Source organism: Malania oleifera, chromosome 2 (genome assembly GCF_029873635.1).
Source record: "Malania oleifera isolate guangnan ecotype guangnan chromosome 2, ASM2987363v1, whole genome shotgun sequence".
Lineage (NCBI taxonomy): Eukaryota > Viridiplantae > Streptophyta > Magnoliopsida > Santalales > Ximeniaceae > Malania > Malania oleifera.
In genome coordinates this window covers 136,151,625-136,179,362 of record NC_080418.1, presented here as the reverse complement: position 1 = coordinate 136,179,362, position 27,738 = coordinate 136,151,625, and the positions used below count along the sequence as shown (strand labels likewise).

Here is a 27,738-nt window from a genome sequence, read left to right as displayed (position 1 = left end):
TTATGCATGCTTATAACATTTATTAATTTTCTCATGCTTCTATCATTATCGCTTAACTAGCGTAGGGGGTGTGCATGTTTGATTTAAGCCAGAAATTGAGCCAAACCAGCAGTTCAGTTTGATTACTCATGCAACAGAATCCAACTGAAAACTGAATTGCACATCATGAAATGGCTGCTGGAAACAGGAAGGAGTTGAGAAACCCAGAACCCAAAAATTAACAACACAGCATGGAGTAGTGCTAGTCTACTATTCCTTTCAGGAACTATTGCCATTTCTATATATGTATATATTTCTGCGCAAGATTGTGTTAAACCATGTCTATCTTTTTTATAGTGCAATGGCTTTCACTGAACTTTTAGCCAGGACAAATTTTTAGCTGAAACACAGTATATGACACTTAGCATTAGGAAAATGCTACTGGAGATTCTTCCATGTTTCCAAATCAGTGAGCAACTCTGAGTTAAATTTTAGCAAAATCCTCTTCAGCATTAGAACCAGGACAACCTAATGAATTTCATAAGCAAATGCTACTGAGATTCCTCCAGTCACTCAATTACACAATCCTAACTAGAAGACATGAACACCAAGTTAATAGACACTAAATCAAAATCACACATGATCAAGTACAAAAGAAAACATGAACACCAATCACAACTCAAAACCCTTGATAAAGGCTTTTGTAGGAGGGAGTGGGAAGAATATTAGGAGCAAAAGGAACAACACTTGAGCAGACCCCAATACCTGAGATAAGAACTCAACTCGACCACAATAGAGCTCAACTCAACCACCACTCACAACTCAACACCCCTGGTGAAGGAGCTAAAGAACTCTTAACTAAACCGCAATCAAGCTCTCAAGCTAGGGTTGGCAAGCTAGGATATGATGTTGAATCTAGAGAAGGAGAGATGAAACTGTGGTTGAGGGTTGTAGAAATAGAATTATAGAGGAATCAGGCAGGGAGAGGATTTGGCCCCATAAAATTCCTGGAGGGCATTAATAGAAAAATGAAAGTAAACCATGCTATGGGCTAAGCGGGAATGTGTATTATCCTCAGAATGCTTATTCCGAATTTGGCTGGAATAGACCTCCCATATGTGACAAGAAATAGCTATTCCACTACAAAAATGAACCAAACACAAAGAATAGCTATTTCATTGGGTATAGATTAGGAATAAAATTGTTATTCTTGCCAACCAAATGAGCCGTAATTATTTTAAGTTTTCAGTTACAAGTTTCTAAAAACATAAAATAAAATAAAATAAAATAACAAAGAAGGGTAGCCATCTAAAGTCTCAATTGATACATCAGTTCCAGTTCACACAAAGTTGCTATAGTTAAAAATTCTTACATAAGATGAATGAAAAATGGGCCAGTCAACCAACGAACATCAATCAGCATATATATACAGAGACAGAAATGAATTATTTCATTTTTAGTTTATCTTCAATAAGATTTTGTTCAATGAACAAAAGGATATTTCATCTATCTAACAACAGTGGCAAAATTCACGGGCTGGAGATATTTTCAATAATTGGAAAGTGCAAAAATAAGCTGAAACAAGGAGCAAGAAAACACCTTCTGCTCTTTCTTTTCCTCCTTTTGTCTCCTGTCCATGTTGTCTCCTCTTCGGCAACTCAGTACACAAGCTATTGAGACCTTTCACCTTCTCTTTAGTAGCTTTTCTAGCACCAGGCAAAAAGTCGACAGGAAGTTTCTCTTTTCCTCAAAGGATTATCACAGGATTGGTGGTGCTCGAAGCTTCAGACACAGTTTCAGCCAGCTTCTTTTATTCTGGTTATTTCTGGAGCATCAATTTTCCCAGGGTGGTTATCAAGATTCAAATATGTACATATGATAGTCTCACAATCCCAATCTTCTGATTCATCGCTACTTTCCTGTACAACCACCATGCTTTCATCTTTATCTTCACTTTCAATTTCATACCTTTCAGCATCTTCAACACAACAATGAATTACATCAGCAATAGAGTCCATTAATTCTGTATTTTTTAGCTTCTCATTGCAACACCATACATCTACAGGAGCTTTATATCTGTCTTCAAGTTCCAACTCATCCATCACATGGTCCATGAGGGATCATTGAGCATCTGTGCAAGGGATATATGTTCTTCAGCCAGCCAAGCACCATATCATCCGCACTATCTCTGCCAAATTCATTAACTACTAGCAGTAAGAAACCATATAATATAATAGGCTTAGAAATAATAGGTAGAAAGTGCAATCACCAAAAAAAAAAAAAAAAAGAGGAACATGAGCATCTTAGAACAACAAACAAGTCCATAGCTTTGTAGCACACTGCTATCAAACTCCACAAAAAGAACGATAACTGGTCATGGTACAAGTCAGGATTCACGACATAAAATTTAAAGGATCAATTTGCACAGCAACATTGAACTGGTTTTAATCCCTTTAAATATGCACTCCAAACAAATGTTTTAAAAGGCTTAAATGAGGCTCACTTCGACACAAGGCATGCCTAAAATGCCTTAGAGGATTAGTCTAAGTTCTAAAAATACTAAAACCCAAAAAGACCAGTGCATTACACAATGAAGCTTACGTAGTTATACAAAAGGCACACCTTTTGCCGCTTTCTTGTTGAGGCCTATGCATTTTAGGTGTCTGAATTGTTAGCTTTGGTGTATTCCCAAGAGGGGGGGTGAATTGGAATTTAAAAATTTAATCCTAGGTTTAGCTAGTTCAATATCAGTACATTCACAACCTAGGATATGTCTATGCCATTCCAAATGTGCAGATAATATTCGGAAATTTAAATCATGCACATCATTCACACTATAACATACACGTGCGATAAATATAAAGTGTGGAAATATAAATAGACACACGATATGTTATCGGGGTTCAGCCAACTATGCCTACGACCCCGCCTCTTGCTTGCAAGCCCGAGAATTCCACTAATGGCTCACTTAACGGGTGGAGCGGCACCGATTACAACCAGGTCTATTAGCACAGTGCTGACCTCAACCTTATCCAGGTCAATTAGCAGGGTTGACCTCAACCCACACGCCTTAACAGGATGGCGCACCTAACTTTCCTAACTGGGTCAAACCCAATCCGGGACTATTCCGGGGCTAGTCTCCCTCTTCAGGCCCACGCTTGGAAATACAACAGCATTTGAAATACAACGAAATGGTACAGTGATTATGCTTTCATGTAAAGCAAATGTATACCCAAATACGCTCAGTATACTTAATCAATCAAATGCACATCAACAATGTAGGTAAATGTAAGCTCAGTGATGTGTATTTTTGTGCAAGTTACACTTAATAGGATATGATCGCTAATATGCTCAAGAGTGTTCACAACAAGCAGTATCTTGGAATCAAAACTATTTCAATAGCACATCAATATTCCAAAAATACAAATCAAATAATCAAACTAGTTCAAAAAAAATTTTCCTCAATGAAATAAGCACAATACTAGTTTGAAAATAGTTTGCTTGTTTAAAAAATTTGCACAACAAAAATTCAAGCTATAGGAATCTTTGCAATGACAATGCAAAGATCCTTAAGCTACTGGGCTTTTCCCAACACAAGATGTATCAAATGAAATCTGTGGGAAAACCTTGCTTAACTCCCCAAAATCAATATCAATCAACTGAGTAAAGCAATGGGAGTATGAGCAATACTAAGCAATAAATAAACACTCACAAAGTAAGATCTCTCAAGGGAATGAAGGTGTTTGAGTGTTATCGGGTTGGAATGAACAAATAGGGTTTATGAAATTTGAGAGAATCTTTGGTTAATCCTATTTGCTAATCATCCTAATTTTTGCAAATAAACTCCTATATATAGAGAATGGGTAAATTATGACCGTCGGAGGACACATAGGGTATTTTTAGATTTGTTAAAAAAGTTTAGCAAAAATTAACCCTGTTTACTTAATTATAACCCCGGTAAAAATTAATTTAACCCGAGAAGTTCGGGTGCCCGGTCTGAGGTTCAGGTGCCCGAATAGACTCAGTTAAAAAAGTGTTTTTAAACAGTTCGGTCACCCGGATAGAAGTTCGGCAGCCCGAATCAAAGTCAGTAGCCAAGCTACATAACTTCGGGTGCCCGGTCAAATATTCGGTAGCCCGTATCCATGTGTTCGGTCGCCCGAGGTCTTTTTTGAACTAAAACGGTCGGTCGCCCGAGTTGGTGAACTGTTCCTTTCGAGGCGTTCGGACGCCTGAGGAAGATGAGGTCAAAATGGGTTCGGTCGCCCGAAGTCTAGTCAAACTGTTGACTCCTCAACAGTTAGGGCGCCCGAGGTGATTTTGTTCACCTAGGGTTCGGTCGCCCGACCTCACACATTTTATGCCTTTTAAGTTCATTTTCACTTTGATTAATTCTCCTAATATTATAAGTGATATTAGGAACTTTGTGCACTAAGTATAGGAACCTAGGGTCTTTTCAAGTATGCCAAAAAACTTGGCGTCGGTCGACTGAATTCGGTCCCTATGGTCAAACTACGGTCTTTTTGAGAGCTTACAAGTACCTACATGCATGACATACAGAGATTATTACAGACCGATATCCTAATTACTATTACAGACCCAATGATAAACATTATATGAATTACAACACAAGACAAATCTTTTAGGTCTTCAGGTTTTACTTCATTTGCCGTTAATTGATCTGCTAATATAACCCTACACACAAACTAGATAGTCATCAAATACTTGAGTATTTGTCATTATCAAAACTGGGTGTGACCCATGGGGTCAACAATCTCCCCCTTTTTTATGATGACAAATACACTATGCAAAAAGTGGGTACAGCCTTGGAAGGCTCTCCCTGGCAATATGCATAATGTTAAAGATTTGTCAATGTAAACATTTTTTCAATTTTCAAGTACCCAATTTTTGCCTCTTCTCCCCCTTTTGACAACAGCAAAAAGGGCTATAAAATAAATCATGTGAGAAAGGCATGTGGGTATGAATCATTTAAATACAAGATAAGATTAGGAAAATTTTTAGAAATTTTGGTAGAATGCCATTTGAAAGTAGAGCATTTTCCCAAAAATACCTGTATTGAAATGACCTGATTGAGTTTTAGATCTACATTATATCCACAACAATAAACTCAAACAGTTCAGTATTCTCAAAACATAAATATAACTATCAACATACAAGAGATATGATAGTCATGCATTTCAAATTTAAATTTAGCAATTAAGCACACAAACTATATAACTAGTCATTTAAGGATTTTAAATGACATAACAAACGTAATTAGACCAGAATTATCCACAAACCATAGCAGCTTAAATCATATCATAAGAGCTATGAAAAATTTGAGTTAAAAGCACACGGCATATGATACCAAATAGAAGGTTTGAGCATAAAATAGTCTAACTAGTTCGCATGCATTTTTATTGTGAAATTATAGAACCAGTTATGTGACTTTAAAAACATATATGTATATAGTAATAATGAAGCAAGAGAAAATGTTTCAGTTTTGAAATTAGTTCTTGCCATAAAGTATTACAATAAATAAATATATGTATATATATAAATATATATCCCCCTTATGATGTTTGCTTAAAATACTGGGGGTTGCTTGCAAAAAAAAAAGAAGATCATGCAAGCAAGTAATAAATTTTCTGGTATGTCCATTAAGCACACACTAAAATATAACCAAAAAATCACAACCACAATGATCCTAATGATGTCAAACAATTTAAAGTAAGGATCACATGGCAAACACAGATAACATGTGGCAAGGAAATATATATCAACTTAAGATTTTCACAAAGATCATTTCGGTTAAGCACATGCCACACTCATTTCAAAAACAGATCTAAGCTGAACATATTTGTGAGCAAAACAAAATAGGATTCTATGTTTAGATGCTCCCCTAATCATTGGATGATTATGTGAGGATGAAGTTTAATATTTAATTGATTTTCACTCATCCTTTCAAAAAGATTTTAACATTAATTTTATCATAATCATCTTTAACCCAAGGTTTTGGTTAGGGAAAAAATCCTATTGAAATTTCGGCAGCATGCCGTCTGTAAATCGGACATTTTCTCATAAAACCTGTGCCTGATAGGTTCATTAACCAATTTATAATTAAGTTCAAGGCACACGAGAACCTATACTGCTATCAGCATGCAATACACAACATACTGCATCAATCATGCAGTTGGCGTTCCATACAAGCATACAAGTAAATAAGTTTCTGCAACACCCTTGCAGATGGCATTCCATGCAATCCAGTATTATCAAATAGTATATTCAATAATAGTTCACAATACTAGATGATCACAAATCACTATCCATCAAATTATAATATGAACAATAAACAATAGAGGATAGAATGAGTCCAGTGCAATATTGGTATTCATTTAGGCATTCAAACATGTAGTATGATTATGAGAGCATTTAGTTAATATAACAATCAAAGAAGGATGTTCCCCCTGAGTTATGCACTTAATCATTTTATGCCTTTTTCATTTCAAATATTTTAGCCAAGGGATATAAGATTTTCAATGATTTATGCTTGCTTTGTATGAATAGGCTTAGAGGACCAAACAGTCACAATAGATATTTTTTTAAGTGAGCTAAGCCAATATTGCCTCTATTGATATGAATTTCGATATGTGTGAGAGGCACAAGTTAGAATGACTTTCAATTTAAAAGTACACATGCATAGGTCTACTTGAATTTTATGCATTCATCTAGATTGAGACCTAGGCAATCAATTTAGTCATTCAACTCATCTCTAAGCATATAAAGCTCTAAAGGATATGATTTAATGAGTTGAGAGATTGTGAAGTGAAAATGAGTGAATACTCTTGACAATCAAATTTTCATTTAGTTCAGAAGAGTATTTAGGATGAGTGGACATGATTCAAAATATTTTCATGGAAGTGGATATGTCTAGGCAATTTAGATAAGAGCAACTAGAAGAGTATGAATTTTGAAACAATGCTCTTTGATGATTGGAAAGTATCCTTTAGGTATGATCATATAGAGGGGCAAGGATACAAACCAATGAATTAGGATGAAAACTTTACCGAATGTGATCGTGGTTGGTAAAGATACCCTATGGAAGAGATAAACCAAAATTAGAGGATTCTTATATTTTAAATTCAAAGGGAATATTTTGATAATCCCTTAGTGGTTGCCTCTAATTTGGTTTCAAGGAGGATGACTTTTAATTAGCACTCGATAGATATGAAATTTATTATCATTGGTGTTTATACCTAGAGTGATGACTTAATTTTGATTGATGAGTTTAGGGTAAAACGATATAAGGCAAGACGAATTCCCTAAAACTCAATTATGTGCAATGGACAAAATATGCTTAACTTAAAGATGTTTATATTTAAGTGTGGGTTAAGCATTTTGAATTAAATACCAGGCATAGATGCCATGTCCATTTGGAAGTGGATAAAGTGTCTTAGTATAATAAGATAGTTTAGTGAGTGTGTATAATAAGATTTTCATTTTAAGCGACAACCACTTCCCAAACCTATAGTCATCACAAACCCCTAAACCTAAACCTAGGATCTAAGGAAACATTTAAAAAAGTAATATTAATTTAAATCCATTTTTCCTTAGGACCTACAGGATTTGCTTTCATGATAAGCCATATCATTTTCTCATCCAAGCCACGGGCACATCTAAGTAGGCAATTAAACCAAACGTGCCCTTTTCTTATACAAGATAAGCAAACTTTATATATGCGTGAAAGATTATGCTTATTAATTCTAGTTTTACTCATTGAGGCATTACTGTGGGTTTGATAATATTTTTCTTTTTAACTTCCAAGGATTTATCATTGTTATTCTTTTCACAAGAGGGTTTGAAAATCATTTCAAGATAGTCTTCAATTTTTCTTTCTAAGTAGATAATTTTCAAAACCTTCTCAATTTTTCTTCTTTCTAGAGTGGCTTGATATTCTTTCAAATCATTTAAGTGCTTTGCAACCTTTTCATTTTCATTTTTCAAAAATGTTTTCTTCTTTGATATCTCAACTAGAATTATATATATTTTAAATGAAGTACATTCTAGTTCTTTGTTCATGGGCATGCTTTTATCATAAACTTCAACATATGATTCATCACAAGAGTTTTCACAACAAACATCGCATGAATCATTTGCAGTATTATCACATGGTTTGATAAATGATTCAACATACAATATATTGCAATATTTTTCACGAGAATCATCGCATGCATCATTAATAGTATTATCAACAGATGATTCAGTATATGACACATCACAACATTCATCACAAGAATCATCCAATGATCTAGAATGAGAATCATATACCTCCTCGTTGATTTATAGCTCATGATTTACTTCTTCCTAATCATTTAAGCTTGGAGTATTCGGAGGAGTTACGATCTCCTTCTCCTGGGATTCTCCATATTTCTTTTCTAGTTCATCCCAGATTTCCTGTGCACTAAGACATGCCACAAACTCAACAAAAATATTAGAATCTAATGCAAGATATAACATGTCCATGGCATTAGAATTAATCATATTAAAATCATTTTCATTTATTTGTGCACATCTTCCTTTAGCAGTCACAAGCCAGACCCTCCAGTCCATAGATTTCAAAAATATGGTCATTCTAATTTTTCAGGTGGTGTAATCAACACCACAAAATAATGGAGGACTAGAAAGTGATTGTCCCTCTCCGAATGGGGATACACCAACGAGAGCCATCTCGATCTTTTAGCAAAAACGTTTAAGTCAATGCCACGAGGCTCTGATACCAATTGTTAGCCTTTAGTGTATTCCCAAGAGGGGGGGTGAATTGGAATTTAAAAATTTAATCCTAGGTTTAGCTAGTTCAACAGCAGTACATTCACAACCTAAGATATGTCTATGCAATTCCAAATGTGCAGATGATATGGGAAAATTTAAATCATGCACATCATTCACACTATAACATACACATGCGGTAAATATAAAGTGCAGAAATATAAATAGACACACGATATGTTATCGGGGTTCGGCCAATTGTGCCTACGTCCCGGCCTCTTGCTCGCAAGTCCGAGGATTCCACTAATAACTCATTTAACGGGTGGAGCAGCACCGATTACAACCAAGTCAATTAGCACATGGCTGACCTCAACTCACACGCCTTAACAGGATGGCGCACCTAACTTTCCTAACTGGGTCAAACCCAATCCGGGACTATTCTAGGGCTAGTCTCCTTCTTCAGGCCCACGCTTGGAAATACAACAGCATTTGAAATACAACGAAATGGTACAGTGATTATGCTTTCATGTAAAGCAGATGTATACCCAAATACGCGCAGTATACTTAATCAATCAAATGCACATCAACAATGTAGGTAAATGTAAGCTCAATGATGTGTATTTTTGTGCACGTTACACTCAATAGGATAAGATCGCTAATATGCTCAAGAGTGTTCACAACAAGCAGTATTTTGGGAATCAAAACTATTTCAATAGCACATCAATATTCCAAGAATACAAATCAAATAATCAAACTAGTTCAAAAAAGATTTTCCTCAATGAAATAAGCACAATACTAGTTTGAAAATAGTTTGCTTGTTTAAAAAATATTTGCACAACAAAAATCCAAGCTATAGAAATCTTTGCAATGACAATGCAAAGATCCTTAAGCTACTAGGTTTTTCCCAACACAAGATTTATCAAATGAAATTTGTGGGAAAACCTTACTTAACTCCCCAAAATCAATATCAATCAACCGAGTAAAGCAATGGGAGTATGAGCAATACTGAGCAATAAATAAACACTCACAAAGTAAGATCTCTCAAGGGGATGAAAGTGTTTGAGTGTTATGGGGTTGGAATGAACAAATAGGGTTTATGAAATTTGAGAGAATCTTTGGTTAATCATATTTGCTAATCATCCTAATTTTTGCAAATAAACTCCTATATATAGAGAATGGGTAAATTATGACCGTTGGGGGACACATAGGGTATTCTTAGATTTGTTAAAAAAGTTTAGCAAAAATTAACCCTGTTTACTTAATTATAACCCCGGTAAAAATTAATTTAACCCGAGAAGTTCGGGTGCCCAGTCTCAGGTTCAGGTGCCCGAATCGACTCAGTTAAAAAAGTGTTTTTAAACAGTTCGGTCACCTGGATAGAAGTTCGGCAGCCCGAATCAAAGTTAGTAGCCAAGCTACGTAACTTTGGGTGCCCGATCAAATATTCGGTAGCCCGTATCCATGTGTTCGGTCGCCTGAGGTCCTTTTTGAACTAAAACGGTCGGTCGCCCGAGTTGGTGAACTATCCCTTTCGAGGCGTTCGGGCGCCTGAGGAAGATAAGGTCAAAATGGGTTTGGTCGCCCAAAGTCTAGTCAAACTGTTGACTCCTCAACAGTTAGGGCGCTCGAGGTGATTTTGTTCACCTAGGGTTCGGTCGCCCGACCTCACACATTTTATGCCTTTTAAGTTCATTTTCACTTTGATTAATTCCCCTGATATTATAAGTGATATTGGGGACTTTGTGCACCAAGTGTAGGAACCTAGGGTCTTTTCAAGTACGCCAAAAAACTTGGCGTCAATCGACCGAATTCGGTCCCTATGGTCAAACTACGGTCTTTTTGAGAGCTTACAAGTACCTACATGCATGACATGCAGGGATTATTACAGACCGATATCCTAATTACTATTACAGACCCAATGATAAACATAATATGAATTACAACACAAGACAAATCTTCTAGGTCTTCAGGCTTTACTTCATGTGCCGTTAATTGATCTGCTAATATAATCCTGCACACAAACTAGATAGCCATAAAATACTTGAGTATTTGTCATTATCAAAACTGGGTGTGACCCATGGGGTCAACATGAATCTCAAGTTAAATTTGGCTTGAAATTTTAACTACATGTTTATATGAAATTCCTCAACCTTACCAAAATAATTGAGAATTGTATCTAAATTTGAGTCTCGAATTTAGATTGAAGAATTCTTGCAATCCCTTGTTGCTTAAATATTCCTCTATTGATTTCCTTTAGCAGCATCAAATTTTCGGCACCAAAGGGTACTTATTGTAATATTTTCAGTCAATTCTCATTACCTTCTAGTTTCAGCCACCGATGAGATCTTCTCCTCTCTTGTTATTTCTTTTCTTATTACTATATTTTTTTTTTTTTTTCAATAGTTGGTTAGTAGTAGAGATTGTGTGTTTATTATTCGTAGGCTTAATATATGCATTTTTGTATTTTTGTATTTTTCATTTGCAAGTCTTGGAATATGAATTTTTTTTCAAAAAGTACTATTGCACGATTTTATTTTATTTTTGTTTAATTTTAGTCTAGCTTGGATTCACACCCAAAATTGTATTTTTAGTTTTTTATTTAATGCATTGTATTGTGTGTGTGGTTTCTACTAGTTGTAGGGTGTGATTTAAAAAATTGTCTATATGAAATAAATTTGCAAAAAGAAAAAAAAATACTCAAACATTTACTTTGCCTATATAGAACAAATTCTTTGTACACACAGCTAGTCCCAAACCCGGATAAAGGGGCAGAGTTATGTTTGGTAACTAACAACCAGCGTAAAACTCTGTTAGATCTTATTATCGTGGATTCTTACCAAATTCACCTAGGTCAAGGGAGTAGACCGAGTCAATATAGAAAGGAGAGGGTTAATAAGTTAACACAAGAAACTAAGATTAGATTAACAACTTGAAATATAAGGACTCTTACTAGCAAAAGTATGGAAATAGTGGAAATAATATTTAGAATAAAAATTAACTTAATCTGCCTTCAAAAGACGAAGTGGGTAGGAGAGAAAGCTAGAGAAATTTAAAAAATCAGGATTTAAACTTTGGTACATTGGTAAAGGGGAACATAAAAATGGGGTAGAAATTATTGTAGACAAAGACCTAAAAATTAATGTAGTAGATGTTAAAAGAATAAGGGATAGGATCATTAAAATCAGGATAACTTTAGGCTTGGAGATAGTGAACGTAATTGGTGTGTATGCTCCCTAAACAGGCTTGGCAGAAAATCTTAAAAGACAATTTTGGAAAGATATTGATAGTATTTTATAATGAATACCAACATTTGAAAAGACATTCATAGGAGCTCATTGGAATGGTCGCATTAGAAAGGATAATATAAGAAATGAGAGGATACATGGAGGCCACAGAAATGGAGACAAAAACGAGGCCGTGATACAATCTTTTAAATTTTTTCTTGTCTTATGATTTGTTATATTGAATACTTGCTTTCTAAAAGAAAAAAACACTCAGTAGAAAAAACTAACGAATGACTTTTTGTATTGTTGTGTATAATGTCATTGCATACTGCAGCTTTTATACATAAAGTCAGGTGCCTATAAATAGAAAGAAATCAACTCACACTCTACACAATTAATTCTAGGAAATTATAGCTAATAAGGCTAGTCTAATTTAGGACACACTAATGTGTTAGTTATCAGTGTCAGTGCCGATAAACTAGCTAATCCATCAAATTGTTTGTATGAACGGCACAGTTTAACAAGTACTTGACTTATACCATGTCTCAAACTGGAAAATAATAATTTAAACAATATTTAAAAAAAATAAATCTTTTAAAGTTTGTACCTCGTGGCCATTAAAATAGAACCATACCATGCCCTTCTGCAGCAACAAGCTGCTTTCATCTTTCAAGAGATGGAAGGGTTTCAGAGCCTCTGCAGAGTGCACAAATAAATAACTTGTCAAATGAATCAATGATGATGTCCACAATAAAGATGGCACAATGGCATTTGCAAACCCACCTTAACAATAGGCTGATTTCATTAAAGCTTTCAGAAGTTCATAGAACCAAGAAATCCAACCTCAACTTTAGCCTTCCATCTTTCTTTCAACCTCGCAGAAGTTTAGATCCATGTTAAAAGCACAATTTCAACTGAAGACAGAAGGGAAAGAAAAGGAGGATGGGAAGAAGGAATACAAAAGAAAATGTGATTTTTTATTTTCCAAAAAGATTATTCATCAATTTTGAAGCACTGTAATCATACAAGAGATTATCTTTGCTTTCGGGGCTGATTTTCTTAGTTGAATTTATTACCTCAAATGCAATAGATCTTGTTAAGAACTCGTTATTTTTTTCAGAAAGTTCCATAAAATTAAGGAAAAATTAAATGCTTTGCAAATCATTCCTGGCCGAACAACTAGTTGTAATGGCTGTCACTGCACTGTAATGTTTGATGCAGAATGTTACAGCATCATGGCATCATAACAGACTACAAAGGCCGTTATGGTTGTCAATTAAAGGCTTTCCTAGATATCACCCCTAGCAAACTCCAAGGCCTCTGATTCTAATTTCTATCAAGCATCATGACAATCATGGTCCATTTTTCAGCCATGCTAAAAGGTATTCAATAGAAGGGACTGCTAAAAGAGGACCGACAGTACAAATCAAGTCAAAACTGCTCCTACACAGTCCAATGTTTTTATTATCAGGTTTCAAGATGCATTTCAAAATTATCCAATTATTACTATTTTGGATACGCAAAGCAAGGGGATGCCAACCAGAAATAAGAAGCAAGAGGATAGAAACCTTAAAAACACAAATCAAAGAACCCATCCAAGATGAGGTATCCATAGAAAAATTTCCCATGACACCAACAAGAAAGGTTGCTACTAGTCCCATCCTTTAATTTCTGTACAATTCCCTGCTTCCTTCAAAAGCCTTTTGCTAATGCCCCAAAGACTGCTGCAGAGCTATATCCCACACCCTTTTATTTATCTCCCATCCTGACGGACACCAAGCTCCAACCAAGACTAATGAAGGAAATATCATGCAGCATCACCAAGGACATCTTGAGACATTGCCAAATCAGACTCCACATTTCCCAGGCAATATTACAGTTGTTGACTGTAGCTTGTGCTTGCCCTTGCTGCTTCACACACACAAAAATTGTCAACAAAAAATGACCCTTCTTCAAAAGCTTTCACATGTTATAACAGCCTCCCAAGAAGCCTCCCAGGTGGGGCTTTGAAAAAAAAGCAACTTTCCTGGAGACTTTGAGTCGCCTCATTGCCTTCCAAGGGAATTCCTTGTTAGTACTATGCTCATCATTTTGTACTAATTTAGCATTGAAAAATTTTGAGTTGTTCACACCCATCTACTATAAAATAGTCTCAAAAGCATCTCCACCTCAACTAGCAGCCATCCTGAAGATTCCCTCTAAGAAGAATCCACACAATCCCATGACCCATATTTCCTGAAGGAGCATACATTACCCACAGGTACATTTTTATCCCTAGCTAAACAGAACAGCACCGGGAAGGAGTCTTGAGAGCTGTGTCATAAATCAGACATTTAATCAGAATCTGTTCTTGTTCCTGTTACCCACAACAAATTATTATCAAGTCCTCAGGCAACCTCCTCGTTGTTGGTAAGAAGTACTCCTAATACAAATAACCAACAATCTAACCCAACTTATAAGAGTATGCACAATCCAACCCTTTCCGTGCTGTTTGAAGTGAGAGGGATGGGTCAGTGGTGGGTTTCCTCGGTGTATGGGCCTTCCAGACCAGATCTTAGGAATGTTTTTTGGGATGAAATCTACTCTGTTTATGGATTCTGTGCTCCTGGATAGTGGGAGAGTATTTTAATGTGGTAAGATTTCCCATAGAGAAGAAGGAGGCGGGGGTATCCGCAAGTATGCAGAAATTTGACTTGTTAATTAGGGACTGGTCTGAGAGACCTCCCACTGGGTAACACTTCTTTTACCTGGTCTGTAGGAAGGGCTAGAGCTGTTTCTAGTAGATTGAATAGATTTCTTTATTGCAGGGAATGGGAGTACGAGTTTCAGAATCTCACTCATTGTACTCTCTCTAGGACCACATCCATTCACTTTCCTATCTTGTTGGAATCCAGCAGGGAGGCTGAATCATGTGACTTTTAAGCCTTTGGTCAGAGAGTATAGGGGGAGGATTTGGAAAGGGGTTAGGGAAAGCTTTAGATTCATGAAAAAATCAAAACGTTTGAAGGAAAAGCTAAAAGTCCGGAATAAGGAGGTCTTTGGGGATGTTAGAATTAGAAAATCTAGACTCTTGGGAGAGTTGCCCCTCATAGATAGGAAGGAAGAGGAGTCTATTCTCTTGAACAGCGGGGAGATTAGAAGAGTTTCTTTGAATAAAGAGTTGGAAGAGGTGATCTTTCAAGAATTGAGGAGTTGGAGGTAGAGACTAAATTCAAATGGGTTAAAGAAGGTGATTGTTATTCTTCTTTCTTTCACAGGTCAGCTAATGGCAAGAGGAGAAAAATTTTGGTTCAGGTGTTAAATGGGGGGGGGGGAGGGGGGGTAATCACTAGTGACCAAGGTCAGATTGCATCCGCTTATACCAACTTCTTTCAGAACTTGTATTCGTAGGAGGATTATTGTATACCAATGTTAGAGGGGCTGGATTGGAATCCTATTTCAGTTAATCAGATGAGTTGGTTAGAGAGACCCTTTGAAGAGGAGGAATGGGGTCCTAAACAAAAGCATCAACTCCTCTTTTATTGCCTTGATGCCAAAAAAGTCCAAATCTATTAAGGTTGAGGATTTTAGACCTATTAGGCTTGTTTCTAGTGTTTATAAAAAATTATTACTAAAGCCTTAGCTAATAGGATGAGTGAGGTGATCGTTGATACCATTTCTACTGCCCAAGAGTGCGTCCATGGGGAGGCAAATAGTGGACGCTACACTTGTGGCCAATGAGGTGGCGGAGAATGTTAGTAGGAATAAGAATAGGGGTTTTGTCTTTAAAGTAGGTTTCGAGAAGCTTATGATAAGGTGAGTTGGAGCTTCTTCAATAAAGTCCTTGAGAGGAAGGGCTTTGGTGAGCATTGGAACCAGTGGATTAGGGGCTGCTTTGTGCAATGTGAGGTTCTTGGCGATCGTTAACAGTGAGCCGAAATCTTGGTTTAGAGCTTCTAGGGGAATTAGACAAAGGTGACCCTTTATCCCCATTTCAATTTGTCCTTGCAGCCAATGTGTTGAGCAGGATGGTGGATAGGACTATGGAGAGGTAATTGGTTAAAGGCCTAGAAGTAGGGAGAGAAGAAGTGGTGGTTTCTCATCTTCAGTTTGCCGATGACACCATTTTCTTCCTTGATGATCATAGCCTTTCCTTTAGGAGAATCTTGGGCATTCTTCAAATTTTTGAGAGGGTGTCGGGCCTAAAAATTAATAAGGGGAAGAGTATATTAGCAGCTTTGAATGTGCCCATGGAGCGAGCGAAAAGACCACTGAAGTGGAGTGTGGCAGTCTGGATTGGCCTATGAGGCTATGACCTACTTAGGGGTACCCTTGGGAGGTAGCCCTAGAGCAGCAGATTTTTGGAAGCCAATTGCAGAAAGGGTGACTAAGAGGTTAGACAGTGGTAAGGGGGCTCTTTTCTCTTTAGGGGGAAGAATAACCTTGGCCCAGGCTTGTTTTTCTAGCATTCTATTATATTTCCTGTTCGTTTTTAGGATTCCGAAGGGCATTGCTAGCAAACTCAAGAGAACCATGAGAGACTTTCTGTGGTCTGGTAGGGGGGATCACAAGGACTGCTTAGTTAGTTGGGGTAAGGTTTGTAGGTCAAAAAAGGGGGCGAGGGTTGGGTCTAGGGAAGTTTGGTGTCTAAAAATACAGCTCTTTTAGCTAAATGGCCATGGCATTTCCCGCTCAAAGAATTGTCCATTTGGCATAGGATAATAAGAAGTAAGTTCGAGTTGGATGAGAATAGGTGGGATACCAATGACAGGGCAAATGTTAGTTTAATTCCTTAAGATGTTCTTAGTGTAGTCCGTGGAGGTCCATTCTCAGATTTATCCTTGAGGTGGGAAGGGGCTCTTGGATCCATTTTTTGAAAGACCCTTGGCTGGGTAATGCATCCTTACCCAATTCATTCCCTCGTCTTTTTCATTTAAGCTCCAGGCAAAAGAGAGCTATATCTTTTTTGGTTGGGGATTTGAGCAGTCCATTGGTTTCCTGGAATCTCCATTTTAGGAGACCTCTTAAGGAGATGGTAGAGCTGTTTTCTTTGTTATTTTTATTGAATGGGAGTAATCTTTCATCAGGGAGGGATGTTCGGTCCTAGTCTTTGGATCAGTCAGGAGTGTTATCTTGTAAATCTTTTTTTTGAATTCTTGACTCATTCCAATTCTTCTTTCCCACTCTATTGTTTCATCTGGAAGGCCAAGGCTCCTCCAAAAATTAAGGCTTTCACTTGGTTGGTTGTGCTCAATAAAATTAATCCTAATAATTTGCTGCAAATTAGGATACCTTTGAAGGCTCTCTCCCCCGATGTACATGTGCTCCACTACAAAAAATTCAGAGACAGTTTCTCATCTTCTATATTGTGAATTTTCTTGGAGGATTTGGAATATGCTTTTTTGGTATTTCTGGAGAGAGCGGGGTTTGAACTTGTTCGGGTTGGTGAATTGTTAGTTATTTCTTTCAAAGGCTTTGGTAGGAGAAAGGGCAAAGCAGCCCTATGGAAATGTGGAATATTCGCAGTTTTGTGGGGGTTATGGTTGGAGCTTAATGCAAGGATATTCAATGGGAAGAAATTAAATGGGGTGCTGGTTTGGAAAAAAAATATTCAGTATTTGGCCTCACTGTGCTGCGCTGGTTTGGGTTTTTTCAGGGGAATTAGTTTCCACAAGTTACATTGAGATTGGAGCAACATTTCGGAATGCTGATTTATATTTTTTTGGTATTTTTTAGCTCATTTTACTGGATAATTCCAGGCCTTCTTCAGGGATATGTCTCATTCTCCCTTGTGCAAATTCTATTCCTAAGAATAAAATTTTCTTTTGCTATCAAAAAAGAAGTCGTATGCAGAAACTGGGGCCTTGAGATGATCCACTAAAAGAAAGATGTCTTAGTAAAAGGACTAACAATTTGTGCTCTGGAGCATCAAAATTCACTACTTTGATCCATTAACGTGCGTTTGGCTTATGGAATCAAGGCTGCAATGGAATCAGAATTCAGGCCTTGATTTCTATTCCATCATTTGGTTTAGGTAAATGAGGGCAGAATGCCACAATCACATTCCACCAGGAATATGATTCACTGGTTTAATGGAATAATGGTTCCTCCTTCCACTTGCAGGAATCACCATTCCTTTCTTACAACTATTTAACAGACTAAAAAAACCTCCAATATTTCACTAGTTACAAGTTTAGCCTTGCCCACACTTCACCATTCCTCCTTATTCTCCTCTCTCAAAACTCATAACCAGTTGGCAACAAGGCTAGGCCTACCATGCACACTGATGATCACAAGGTCCCTAGTGTTCATGGTTGTCGGTAGCCATCATCTCTGTTGCCATGGCAATAATTTGTATTTTTTTTTAAGATTTGTAATCATATATGATGAGAAATAAATCGGGAGTCTAACTTGCAACAATGAGGCATCTATGTATTAACAGTTTGCAACTGATGTCAGCATCCATGGCAACCCTTCCATGGGGATCGTTTTTTTTCTATAGGTCTGCAATCAGTTGCAATAAAGACACCAAGAAAGCAAGAAAAAGACTCAGGTCATGCTCTTGATAGATGACACCAAGATTTTCTCCTATACTGGTTGTTTATTCCTCGTACAACAATACAACATGGATATGATGGGAAAAACGACCACAGGCTCACAACACTCGCCATGACCAACTCAATGGTCACAACAAGATTTCTGTTCTTTCTTTCTTTCTTCTTCTTCTTCTTCTTCTTCTTTTTGAGGTTTCCAAATGAGTGCTTCTCAAATAATTTTCTCAAATTATATACTATAACAACTCCCATTATGTGATAATTTTTGGAAATGAAAAAAATAAAATAAATTAAAAATAGTTAAAGTTTCAAGCTCAAAGGTATTTGAGGAATGTGATTTGTTTTCATTTATTTCATCTAATTACTCTCTGAGTATTTCCCAACAGAGTCTTCCCAGTCTTTCCTGTCTCTATTTTATTTGGACTGGCCATCTGGTAGCTAAACCCATCTTATTTCTGCTGGCCTTCATTTTTCTCTTTGATTTCTACTCTTTGCTCCTTGATGCTTAGGTTACCATGATAGGCAACAATTCTTTATAATAATTCATCACTTTATGCAGTAACTTTAAATCTTAAAATTGCCATTTGCCTTACAATAAAATTTTCAGAAATTCAAAAATATATTAATAAGCTCAGTACTTTAATACATAAAATCAGATCATGAGTATGATTTTCTTCATTAGCATATTACCCTTTTTTGAAAGGTTTTCATTAGCATGTCATTCTTTTTAGATAGCTCTAGATTATCATATTATCCTTATGGGAGCAAGGACTGAGCACACAATACAGAACAAGAGCACTTGCACACAAAGACATTCATATGCACGCATACAAAGGAGAATGAGCATGCATGTGCAAAGGATAAACCTTTTTCAGAATTTTATCAATCTCTACCCAAGGAAAAAGTTCAATCTTTTTTTTTTTTTTTTTTTTGGGGGGGGGGGGTGGGGAGATAAAAGACAATTTTGTTAAAGGAAGAAACGAAATACATAATAAAGGACAAGGAATCCTCCCTGGATAACAAAAGATGCAAAAAACTGTGAACTACTAAAAGAACCAGGAAAACAGTAAAAGCATCAATTACAAGAGTACAGCCCTCCAATCTCTAGAGAGGTAGAACAGTAGTAAAAAAATCCAAGACAGTGCACCCAAAGGGATGCCAGGAAAGTCACTCTATCCCAAAGTAACAGGGGGCAGGCTGAGTGGTCTTTACAAATCCTAGCATTCCTCTCAATCCACAAGGTCCAAAGGATGGTGAAGACAGCCACAAAATAAAGAGCTCTTCTGTTTCTATTTTTTCCAAAACCCCATAAGTCGATCAATAACAAATCTCCCACCTTTCATGGGGCTACTAACTGTTCCCCACAAGACAACAACAACAACAACAAAACCAAGCCTTAGTCCCACTAAGTGGGGTCGGCTATATGAATCCTTTTCCACCAATTTATGCGATCATGGACCATTTCTTTTGATAGATTCAAAGATATTAAATCCTTACTCACTATCTCCTACCAAGTTATTTTAAGTCTACCCCTACCCCTTCTACTGCCCCCCACAGTAACTAAGTCACTCTTCCTCACAGGTGCACTATAAGGCCTACGTTGCAAGTGTCCATACCATCTGAGTCGTCCCTCCCTTATTTTATCTTCTATAGGAGCTACACCTAACTTACCACGAATATGTTCATTCCTTAATTTATCTTTCAATGTTATACCACTCATCCATCTAAGCATCCTCATCTCGGCAACTTTTACTTTTTGGATATTATGTTTCTTCGTCGCCCAACATTCTGATCCATATAGCATAGCTGGTCTTATAGCTGTTCTATAAAACTTCCCTTTCAATTTTAAGGGTATTCTACAATCACATAGAACACTTGAAGCACTTCTCCATTTTACCCAACCTGCTTTAACTCTATGCATTACATCATCTTCAATTTCTCCTTCAACTTGCATAATAGATCCAAGGTATCGAAATCTATAGGTGTTATTTATTTCTTCATCATCAAGTTTAACTTTGTCTCCAATATTCCTCCTATCATTACTAAAATTACATTTCATATATTCTGTTTTATTTCTACTTATCTTAAAGCCTCTAGATTCCAAAGCTTCTCTCCATAATTCTAACTCAGCCTCTACTCCATCCCTAGTTTCGTCAATTAATACAATATCATCTGCAAACAACATACACCATGGAATCTCCTTTTTAATAGTCTTAGTCAATTGGTCCATCACTAAAGCAAAAAGATAAGGACTCAAAGCAGATCCTTGATGTACACCTATAGTAATTGGAAATTCTCTAGTTTCTCCATCTATAGTCTTTACACTAGTCATTACTCCATCGTACATATCCTTAATGACATCGGTATACCTACAACATACACCCTTTTTTTCTAAAACCTACCATAGAACTTCCCTAGGTATCCTATCATATACTTTCTCAAGGTCAATAAATATCATATGCAAGTCCCTCTTCTTTTCCCTAAACTTTTCCATTAATCTTCTTAAAAGATAAATAGCTTCTGTGATAGATCTCCCAGGCATAAAACCAAATTGATTTTCTGAGATCTTCGTTTCTAACCTTAATCTTTGTTCAACTACTCTTTCCCATAGTTTCATCGTATGACTCATAAGTTTAATTCCACGATAGTTATTACAATTTTGAATATCTCCTTTATTTTTGTATATAGGTATTAAAGTATTTTTTCTCCATTCATCTGGCATTTTCTTAGTTTTTACAATTGTATTAAATAAATTAGTTAACCATATAATTCCGTTATCACCCAAGCATTTCCAAACTTCAATTGGGATGTTATCTGATCCCATAGCTTTCCCATTTTTCATCTTCTTTAGTGCAAACTTAACTTCGTTAACTCTAATTTTGCGAATAAATCTTATATTTTTAGTCTTTTCCTCATTTGACAATTCTAAATTTAAGCCTTCTATTTGATTTTCATTAAACAACTTACTAAAGTAACTTCCCCATCTTTCTTTAATATCTTCGTCCTTAACTAAGACAATATCATCCTCACTTTTTATACATTTTACATTTCCTAAGTCCTTGTTCTTCCTTTCTCTAGCTTTAGCAAGTTTAAATATATCTCTTTCCCCTTCTTTTGTACCTAATCTATCATACAAACTATTAAATGATCTATGTTTAGCTTCACTAACGGCCCTTTTTGCATCTTTTCTTGCCTCCTTATATTTTTCAAAGTTATCTCTATTTCTACATTTTTGCCACGTTTTATATCAAATTCTTTTTGTCTTTATGATTTTTTGTACATCTTTATCCCACCACCAACTTTCTTTGCTATTTGAGAATCTTCCCCTTGATTCGCCTAAAATCTCTTTTGCTATCTTTTTAATAGAGCTAGCTAATCTATTCCAAAGAGTATTTGAATCTATCCCATCCTCTAAGGTCCAATCCCCATCTTTGATCATTTTATCTTTAAATTTTATTATATTTTCTCCTTTTAGGTTCCACCATCTAGTTCTCCTACACTGGTTTATTTTATCCTTTTTCTTCCATTTTTTAATGCATATATCTAACACTAAGACTCTATGTTGTGTGGTTAGACTTTCACCTGGAATAACTTTACAATCCTTACATGATAAACGATCTACCCTCCTAGTTAAAAAAAAAATCTATTTGACTTCTATTTTGTCCACTTTTAAAGGTTATTAAATGTTCTTCTCTCTTCTTAAAACAAGTATTCATTATACTAAAATCATATGACATAGCAAAGTCTAAGATCATCTCCCCATACTCATTTTTGTCTCCATATCCATATCCTCTATGTATCCTTTCATAATTTTTATTATCTCTTCCAACGTGTCCATTCAGATCTCCTCCTATAAATATTTTCTCAGTCCCTGGTATGCCTTGTATAATACTATCCATATCTTCCCAAAATTGTCTCTTAAGATTTTCTACTAAGCCAACTTGAGGAGCATAAGCACTAATGATATTTATTATCTCTTGTCCTAATACCACCTTGATTTTTATAATTCTATCCCTTACTCTAGTTACATCTACAATGCTATCTTTTAAGTTTTTGTCTATAATAATGCCTACTCCATTCTTATGTTTTTCTTTTCCAGTGTACCAAAGTTTAAATCCTGATTTATCAATTTCTCTAGCTTTCTCCCCCACCCACTTAGTTTCTTGAAGGCAAATTATATTAATTCTTCTTCTAATCATTGTATCCACAATTTCCATGCTTTTACCCGTAAGTGTCCCTATATTCCAAGTTGCTAATCTAATCCTAGTTTCCTGAACTAACGTCTTTACCTGCCCACGTCCAGAATGATGCAGGAACCCTCGCATATTTGACACCGTACCCGGGCGCCGACACGGCGCGTCGCTTCGGGGCGACGACCTAGCCCACCCTCGCCCACTTTTCGCTACACTCGGGTGGTTCAAGTGCAACGCGTCGCTCGTAGGGGACGCCCCAGCAAATATTCGGTAAGGATTCATGTCATAGTGATCTGACAAATTTTACGCTGGCTGTCAACTACCTAACGCAACCCTCCTCCTTAACCCGGGCTTGGGACCGGCTGTGTGTGAAAAAATTAGGACATTAAGTGCATCACAGGCGGAGTTAACTGTTCCCCACAAGAGAAGGGAAAAATTTAATCTCATCCTTCTACAATTATTTGACCCTTTACTAAGGAGAAAATACTATCACAACGATCAACAAGAATTTTTGAACGTCTAAGATTGAAGTTCTGGTTCCTTTTTACACATTGACATACCACAATTTTTTCATGGTAATAACCAGAACAAAGCAAAATTTTCATAAATCTTTGTGTTCACGAGTACAACAACCGTCAACCAAGTAACCAAGTGCTTCATTGTATCATACCACAAAAGTTGTGATGCTAAAATGCCAAATAATTTCAAATTTCAGCGCACAATGTTGAATTTGACCCTTGCGGCTTGAGTGTTTGTGGATTGTTTCTCATTGATATCATAACATATTGGCCTCTCATCTTAGAGCCCCCACTCAATTTTCTCAACATGTTTGCTGTTCCTTTTTATTTTTTTTATTTTTTTGGTAGGTTTGCTCGCTGACCCAGTGATGCCATGCTTAAAATCTCATTTTTCATGTATATTGCATTTGGTACCCAAGATAAAAGTTGGGTAAAAATGATAAGCATTTAACCGCTTACCACAATAACACAAAATAATTGGCATACCTAATCTGGACTGTTTTCTTGGTACAGAAAGAGTTGCAATATGCTACATGCTTCGTTTGCTGTCTTGGCTTGCTGTGAGAAGAGCAGTAATCTATATGCTCAATCAACACAAAGGTGCTCAAGGCAAATATACTTGTTTGAAAAGAAACAAACTAAAGCCATCATTTATACACTAGTCCTCCTGGACAAGGAAAGAAAGTTAGAAATAAGTAGGGATCTGAACAAAGTGCAAATTCATTAAGATTGATCAGATAAGGCTACAGAAATTAGCCAACAAGGAGTTAAGTGGTTCATGGAGAAGCAAAACGACTACTCACAAACATGAGAGAAGAAATGAGGCTGTATGGTGACGTTAAACAACCTTTTAGGTAACTTTTAAAAATTAAAAATGATGATATTTTTGTCCAGCGAAGAGGAAAAACACCCCATCGTATTAATATTTTAGTAGTATAATAGATTATTTCTAAACAAAAAACAACAAACCAAGCCCTAAGTCCCATTAGGATGCGTTTGTTTTTTGTTGTTTGAAATAGCATGGCAATACATTTATACAAAACTTCTACTTCGAGCACACGCAATGGAGTCGTAGACAGTCAAGTGAATCCAATCCATGAAATAATTTGATCAATGGAGAGCACCGTTGTGGTAAAGGTTGTAGAACAGCTAGTGGCCATCACTAGCAAGTTTTTCCTACATTGCTATTTCACAATCCAAATACCAATAAAATCATATAAATCTGGTATGTTTGTTCCCAACTGTGGGCTCTTGTTTTCTCAATACATCTTCCTTCAACAACCAATTCATCATCCTTCCACCAAACAATAATTATCAAGTGGCAGTATCTTCAGTTTTTCATACTGAATGAGAAGACTTCCTCTCCCAGACTCTGTACAGGGCTCATATATAAGATATAACTACACAACCGAGCAAATCATGAACAAAAATCAACATATCATAATCAAAGGTTAAGTCTTTTAAACTTTAGCCATATGATTGCAACCAAGTAGCTAATACTTTCTGGGAGGTTACTAAAAAACAAGATTTTTTTTTTAACATATATTTCTATAAACCAGCGATAATCTCTCCTTGTCATCTACATGACTAGATTTACCAAAAAATCCATTAAAATTCAAATGCAGATCTAAATTGCATAGCTTGGTCATTTGGTCCTCTTTCAGATGCCTTCCATGTACCCAAATACAACAGTAATTTCATAAATTTGCAGTTACTAACTACAGCGTATGCAGCCTTACTCCTACTTTTATGCAGATAAACTGTTTCCTTAGACTTCAACCCATGATCAACCGGCAACAAAGGAGCAACCTTACCGTTGATCGAAGGTCCACCCTCATGCTAGTAATTATATAAAAGACAAAAATGAAGAATACAACCAATCTACAATAGAAGAGTAATTTTATCTCAGTCAAGTTCAACCATCAAACTCCAGGAAAGACATCCAAGTAGCAAGGTTTGTGGACGCGCTAAAATGCATTACTTTGCAAATGAGAAAATTAATTTGTGCATTTACAAATAGATTTACAATAGAAGGATAATTTTATCTCAGTCAAGTTCAGCCATCAAATTCCAGATTTCGTAGCAAGGTTTGTCAACAAGCTAAAACATAAAACTTTGCAACTGAGAAATTTAATTTTTGCATTTACAAATTCCCATTTGAAGTTTGTTCGCTAGCATTAAACTGGAAAACAGCATTACAATCAAAAATAAAAATCATACAGATACATTCGAATTTTCATGTTTTGTGGGGAAAAATCAATTAAGCAAGAAGAGCAATCAAGATATCCATACAACGACCTTGTTTTTCTTCCCTGCAGATAAAAGAAGAACTTTCCCATCAACAATGTCATCAGCCTCAATCTTCTTACCTTCAGTAACGACCCTGCTGTTGTTCAAGTACAGCCCCCCTTGCTTCAGAAGCCGGCGGGCTGCAGATTTACTCTCAAACAATCCAGTAGAAACCGAAAGATCAACAAGAGAGAGATTCAAGACCTGATCATAGGCCAAAGAGCAAGATGGGACATCGTCAGCAATCCCCTCGATGATCTTCCAATCCAATCTTGTCTCAGCTCCTGGCTTCAATGCCTCAGTTGCCTTAAGAGCATCGTTTAAGCCTTCTTCCCCATGGACAAACCGAGTAACTTCTTCAGCAAGCTTCCGCTGAGCCATGTTGGGCACATAGCCAGGTCTCTTCATATCCCTCTCCAACTCATTTATCTCCTCCATGTCTAAGAAAGTAAGAATCTTGAGAAACCTCACCACATCGTCATCCGGGACTGAGAAAAAATACTGGTAGAACTTGTAAGGAGATAAAACGGATGGAGACAGCCAAATTGCACCGTCCTCAGACTTCCCAAACTTGCTCCCGTCACTCTTCAAGAGAAGCGGAAATGTCAAGCCGTACGCTCCTTCTTCGCGCAAAGTTTTCCGAATTAAGTCAGTCCCCGCTGTTATGTTTCCCCATTGATCACTTCCCCCAATCTGAACACTAACACTTTTGTTCTCAAACAGATATAGGAAATCATAGCCCTGCAATAACTGGTATGTGAATTCAGTGTAGCTCATTCCTTGTTCAGATTCTAGCCTCTTCTTCACACTCTCCTTTGCCATCATAGTACCAACCCTCGCATAACGTCCCACTCTTTTCAAAAAATCTAGCAACTTTACCTCCTTCCACCAATCATAATTATTCAAAATGATGAAAGAAGAATCGTCGCCAGGAGGACTCGAATTTTTCAGAATGGTAGTTATAGTATTGGTAATGCCGACGATGTTCTTTTCTAAGGTAGATGCGTCCAGCTCGGGCCTCTCCAAGCTCTTCCCAGAAGGGTCGCCGATCCTAGCGGTGGCGCCGCCTATTAACGCGACGGCAGTATGGCCGCATCTCTGGAACCACGATAACACGATGAGCCCAAGCAAGTTTCCCAAGTGCAAGCTCTCCGCGGTGGGATCGAAGCCGCAGTAAACTTTGAGAGGACCTTCAACACAAGCTGACCGGAAATTATCGCTGATCGAAGAATCAAGCAAGCCCCTTTCTTCGAGGATTTCAACCACGTTCGGGCGGCGAGCGGAGCGAGGTTCTTGGTTCGGGGCTGCTAGGGTTTCTTGCAGGCGTGCGCAGTTTAGGCGACGAGAGAGAACTGAGCAGTGAAGCTCGGGGTTCTGAAGTAACGACCGCAGCTCCGTAGCATTGAAGCTGTGATTGCAGCGGCGAATGAACGTCCTCGTAGCACTAGCCATGCCTCCTACAGTGATGGTCGCCATTGAAGGAGCTCCACAGCGAAGTACAGCTCCGAACCTCGAGCAGATTCGCGTTTCCGGCGCGACAATCGGCGAATTTTCGTTTTTCGAAATCCAAACTCGGATCAGGCAATGCGGATACTTTCTCGCCCTCTCTTTGGAGTTTTTTCCCGTTTTATTTTTAATTTAAAATAATATATTAAATAATAATCTCTCAAAATATTTCAAGAATGACGCTCAACTAATCTCGCTATTTGCTCTAGCGAAATTTAATACGAATCAAGGCCAATTTTTTTCTTAAACAAATATCATTAGATCAAATAGCAATATTTTTTTGTCATGCATCAACTTTTTTCTTGGTACAACGAGATTTGTTTAAATCTCGTTAGATCAAGTAGTAAGATTTGTTTCAATCTCACTTGACCAAACAACGAGATTTTTTGTACATTTATTTTTCTTAATTAATAATCCAAAGTATGTCATTTTCAAAAAAAATTTAACTATAATTTGTAACATAGATTATTTCAATTTTTTATATTCTTCTTATTTATTTATTTATTATAATAATAATAAATTAAATTTTTGGAGTGAAAAAATATTTATTAATTTAAATTTTCACATAGAATAAATTATATTTTTTAATTTAATTAAAAATATGATTTTTATTATAAATTAATATAACAGTCATACGTTATAAATGTATACTCATAACAATATTTTAAATTAAAAAAATTATTATTAAAAATAATAAGGGCACATTTGCTGACTCTCATAACTCCACCTT

The 27,738-nt window shown here is 36.6% G+C and overlaps 1 protein-coding gene across 5 annotated transcripts; it reads right to left on the bottom strand.

Annotated features, from left to right (window-relative positions):
• Nucleotides 1-1,268: 1,268 nt before the first annotated feature.
• LOC131149886 (tyrosine--tRNA ligase, chloroplastic/mitochondrial) lies at nt 1,269-27,116 on the bottom strand. Of its 5 annotated transcripts, none has more exons than XR_009135315.1 (4): nt 25,583-27,116; nt 12,753-12,835; nt 12,577-12,665; nt 1,269-2,167 (listed from the first exon to the last, which is right to left on the bottom strand). XR_009135315.1 is itself a non-coding variant. In XM_058100677.1 (2 exons), exons 1-2 carry the CDS (start codon nt 26,976-26,978, stop codon nt 2,133-2,135), a joined length of 1,431 nt encoding a protein of 476 aa, XP_057956660.1. In that variant the 5' UTR covers nt 26,979-27,116; the 3' UTR covers nt 1,269-2,132. The 5 variants fall into 5 exon arrangements, 2 of the variants coding, with proteins under 2 accessions (XP_057956660.1, XP_057956661.1); XR_009135316.1 differs by lacking the exon at nt 25,583-27,116 and adding an exon at nt 23,700-23,843; XR_009135317.1 differs by lacking the exons at nt 12,577-12,665; nt 12,753-12,835; nt 25,583-27,116 and adding an exon at nt 8,308-8,409.
• Between the last annotated feature and the right edge of the window lie 622 nt (nt 27,117-27,738).

Bases quoted from the DNA above. Each gene is read 5' to 3' on its own strand.
- LOC131149886 (XM_058100677.1), bottom strand. From the start codon at position 26,978: ATGGCGACCATCACTGTAGGAGGCATGGCTAGTGCTACGAGGACGTTC. The intron at 2,168-25,582 runs GTAAGAAGATTG...TGAATTTGGCAG, and splicing joins CAGCAGGGTCGTTACTGAAG to AGATAGTGCGGATGATATGG.